The sequence below is a fragment of the Poecilia formosa genome, unplaced genomic scaffold, assembly GCF_000485575.1.
Source record: "Poecilia formosa unplaced genomic scaffold, Poecilia_formosa-5.1.2 Scaffold614, whole genome shotgun sequence".
Taxonomy (NCBI): Eukaryota; Metazoa; Chordata; class Actinopteri; order Cyprinodontiformes; family Poeciliidae; genus Poecilia; species Poecilia formosa.
The window spans coordinates 36,104-40,195 of NW_006800553.1; the positions used below are offsets into that span (position 1 = coordinate 36,104).

General features: G+C 34.7%; 1 protein-coding gene across 2 annotated transcripts in view; it reads right to left on the reverse strand.

The window, feature by feature from the left end:
• LOC103130194 (serine/threonine-protein kinase/endoribonuclease IRE1-like) overlaps positions 1-4,092 on the reverse strand; it is a 45,664-nt gene that overhangs the window by 24,905 nt on the left and 16,667 nt on the right. For both annotated transcript variants that reach the window (XM_016665734.1, XM_007541524.2), the window contains exons 2-3: positions 2,171-2,288; positions 2,049-2,082 (exon numbers count right to left, since the gene is read on the reverse strand). In XM_016665734.1, coding sequence (XP_016521220.1) covers positions 2,049-2,082; positions 2,171-2,288 — 152 coding nt within the window. The remainder of the gene's footprint in view (positions 1-2,048; positions 2,083-2,170; positions 2,289-4,092) is intronic.

Consider the following 4,092-nt stretch of genomic DNA (forward strand, 5'->3'; position numbering starts at 1 on the left):
GGTTGTTATTCTTCTGTACCTAATTCATTTGTTTGTTATTGACTTTTGCTCAATTAAATTTCTTACGTATACACTGCAAATGGTATTTTTATTATAGCTGATCATGTTGTTTTTCATGTCTCCTTATGTCTTTTGTTCCTCCCATAATTGATGGAAATATACATATATTATTTATAATGTATAAAAGTATTGTTTGTCATTTAATTAGCTCTACATCCTTAAGAAAATGAAAAAAAGTTGTTTTATAAGATAATTTATCTTTTACGGTGCCAATAATGCCAGAATTAATAGTAAATAATAAAGACGTGTGGTATTCTGATTTAGTAATATTGGTTGTGTTACCACCACCATGCTTCTAGAGGGAGTCGCAAGCCCGAAAAGATGCAACTAAAGAGCAGATTTAGAAGTACACTGAAAGCTTCAAAATTTGCTAAAAACTGTGAGCTGCTGTCAAGTAAATAAAAGAGAGAGGTTCAAATACATTCTGAGAGTGAAACTCCTTCCTAAAGGTGAAAATATATCACAGATTTCAAAAGAAAATAAAAACGGAAGTATAGGAAATAGCGCCCCCTTCACTTCCGGATTGCAATGGTCCCATTTCCAAATAAGGTATGAGACTGACAATGGTCCATCCCCGCCCCTTTCTGTTTGCTGCAGCGAGGTGTACTTGTTTTAATAGGCGCTTTCTTCTTTTATTCTCAATTTTGACTTCCAATGATTCACTTCCTGCTAAAGAGCCCCCTGGTGGTTGAAGAAAAATCCACATATAAGCCGTACAGGGCTATAAGTCGCATGGTTCAAAGCTTAGGAAAAAAGTAGCAGCTTATAGTCCGGAAAATACTGTAGTTGTTTTTAAGACTAGTTGCGGATTTAAATAGTGTTTCACTGGTGATGTTATCCAGTAATATTTTTACTTTTCCTGTCTACTTGGCATCTTTAATACAAAAGCACAATGGACTGCTGGTAGACCGCCTCGGCGCCCCGATCACTGGGCTTAGCAAGTTTTCTGGGGGAAACCCTGGAATAGGTTGTGCCATTGACAAGCTTGCCATTGAGCTCGTCAATGGCCCAAAATCAAACAGTGCCATGCAAAAGCATTCAGACCTCTTTAAGGTTTTCCCATTTTGTCACAACCACAAACCTTTATATATTCATGTATATCAGGCGATAATGCGATATCAACACATAGTAGTGCCTTTAATGTATGGGTCAACTGACTTTGCCTTCAAAAAACGGAAATTGTTGCCAATGTTCTTTGAAAAATATCTCAAGCTCAAGTCCGTTTTCAAGCCTGGTCCCAGACTCTCCATTGGCTTTAATTCTGAACTCCGATCAGCCCATTCTAATACATGAAAATTCTTTGACATGAAACCATTTCATTGCAGCTCTGGCTGGATGTTTGTCCTGCAGGTCGGTAAATATCTGCCCAGCCTCAAGATTTCTGAATCCTCCAACAGGTTTTGTACCAGGAGTGACCTGCAGGGGTGATGTCTCTGTCTTGCTGAAGAAAAGCATGGTGCTGCTGGCCTACACTCTAACAGCAGAGATGTAGAATGTTAAATGTTGCCATCCGCTGGTGTTTTGCATGAAAGAAAAGCTGGTTCATCTTAGCCTCTTCTTCCATATCATACATCATTTCACTGGGAAATGGGCTTCTCAAGACCAGTTGTGTGCAGTGCATTACTAATACTTATTCTCCCACCTGAGCTCTCAGCAGCTCCAACAGTGATACGAAGGCACTCCTGGCTGATTCTCTTGTTAATGCTCTTCTACTCCAAGCTGAAGTTTTGCCATGTTGTTTACATTTTCAGATGATAGATCAATAGGAGCTTGTTGAGATGTTTAAGACTAAGGATATTGTTTTCTCCTCGATCTGTCTGCTGTGTTCTCTAGCCTTCTTCATACCGTTTGTTCGCTAATGTTCTCTAACAAGTAAACATAAAATGCAAACAGAAGGAAGTCGGTTCAGCAAACTGGGTTATTAATGCACATAAATATCCAGTAGAAAAGAATCCAGTTAAATGTGTATGTCCTGAAGTGTTACTTACTCCTCAAGGTAGTTAGGCACTTGAATAACAGGGTCTGAAATATATTTAAAAAATATTGTTATAAAAAATCCCACATTAACAATGAGAGACAGAATGAATACCACTAATACACGTATGTAAACCTTCTCTTAAAGTCCACTTGATGTCTCCTGTCTGCTTGGAGATAGCATGCAGACTGCCATCCAGGGTGGAGACAAACAGGAGGGACTCTGGGAGTGTGACTGATCTGACTCCTCCAACCTGAAGGATTAAAAAGGAAAGAAAAGCTTTTTCAGTTGAGAAAGATGTCATATCCAAAGATTTTACCAAACTTTGAGTACTTGATGAGTGAGTGTGAATGGGAGGGGCTGTAATAACTGCGTTGTGTTCCTTATTTAGCAGGATATGCTCCCTACACTCACCACAAATAAAACACACAATGGTAAGAGTTTTTATAAGTGTGTCTCATGTTGATATTTTACTGATGACAAATTTCATTTGCTATACTATTTTTATAGTATGGGAAAGTCACTTCATCATTTAAGGCCTTATATATTCAATATTTATATTGAATATTTCAATATAAACATAAAATTGCAATGTTTTGGCAGGCACAAGAACTAAAGAAAAACAGCTTAGACGTGGCCAAAGAAAAACACTGAAAGGCATTCAGAATGTCTGAAAAACCAAAGATCAACTCTGATTTAAAGGAACTAGCAGAGCTTTTTCTATAGTAAAACATAATAAAACTTACTTTAGATATACTGTCACCTAAAAGCAATTTGTTTTGAATTTTTTTCTATATTGTTATAAATTAGTATATAACCACTCAAAATTCAGCTTCTTTTGCATATGCCTCAAGTGACACAACATATCAAGGCTGTTTTGTATGCCTATACAAAACAGACATACAAAACAGCTTTTGTATTTTTCTGTTATTTTCTTGAATAACAGTAAAATAAATAAACAAACAAATCACTAAATACACTCAGGTGAAAAAAATTTATATTTTAGTATATTTCAAACATACTTAAATTTGTGAAAGTACACTTTAAGTATACTAAGTATTAAGTGTACTACCTATAAGTATATCTGAAGTATACTAAAAGTACACTTGTACCAATTTCGAAATTAGAACTTTAAACACACTTAAACATAATTGTACCAAAATACACTTTTAATATATTAAATAAAAGTATACTTTAAGTGAACTAAATATGAATGAATATGTATGAATTTTTAAGTGCCTTAATAATCTTTTATTATTTGTTAAAATTGCATACAATAAAAAAATGATAATCATGAGTTAATTTTTAAGAAAGTACCCAATCCATTTTCATATGTGTGATGTAAAACCTTATAATCAACGGCATTAGCTCCAGTTCATACTCTATGGAGTGAAAATAGTCTCAAAATATCTGTGCGTATGTAAAAAGATTTGTGTGTGTGTAAAATGATTTGTGCGTGTGTAAAAAGATTTGTGTGTGTTGTCGAGAAAAGTCGAGCTCATCCCACTTCCCCATGCTGGAGATTTTAGTTTAATAATAACAATAAATAAAGTTATCTTTAAAACTGATTACACAGGTGACATCAAGACCCAACAGTAGAGTCAGACGGTAATGAAATTAATCTGGTTGTGTGTGTTGTTATGGTGTCCTGCAAACTTTGCTTTAATTCTACTTTTCTCTATTTAATCATAAAAAAAAACATAATCAGGCAGAAAGAGAGTCATGGAACAGGAAGAGCAGGTTTAGTGAAGAAAGAGGAAGTTTCCAGCCTGCAGTGAATAAAAATAGTTCAGAGTGATCATTTCAAGGCATTAAAGGTTTAAAGAATAAAATCTAAACATTTTGAGTAATTGGCTAAAACCCAGAGTAAATATGATAACTTATGATTAAACCAATAATTAATATTGGTTTAACCAATGGTTGATGTTGGTTTGATTATAAGAATATTTACACTTACTCTTAAACTTATGGAAGTACTTACAGGTGAAAGAAGTAACTGTAACATGGTATCAAATGATTGGAATAATGGATTATTCTTGGTTTCTTTTCAGAAATGT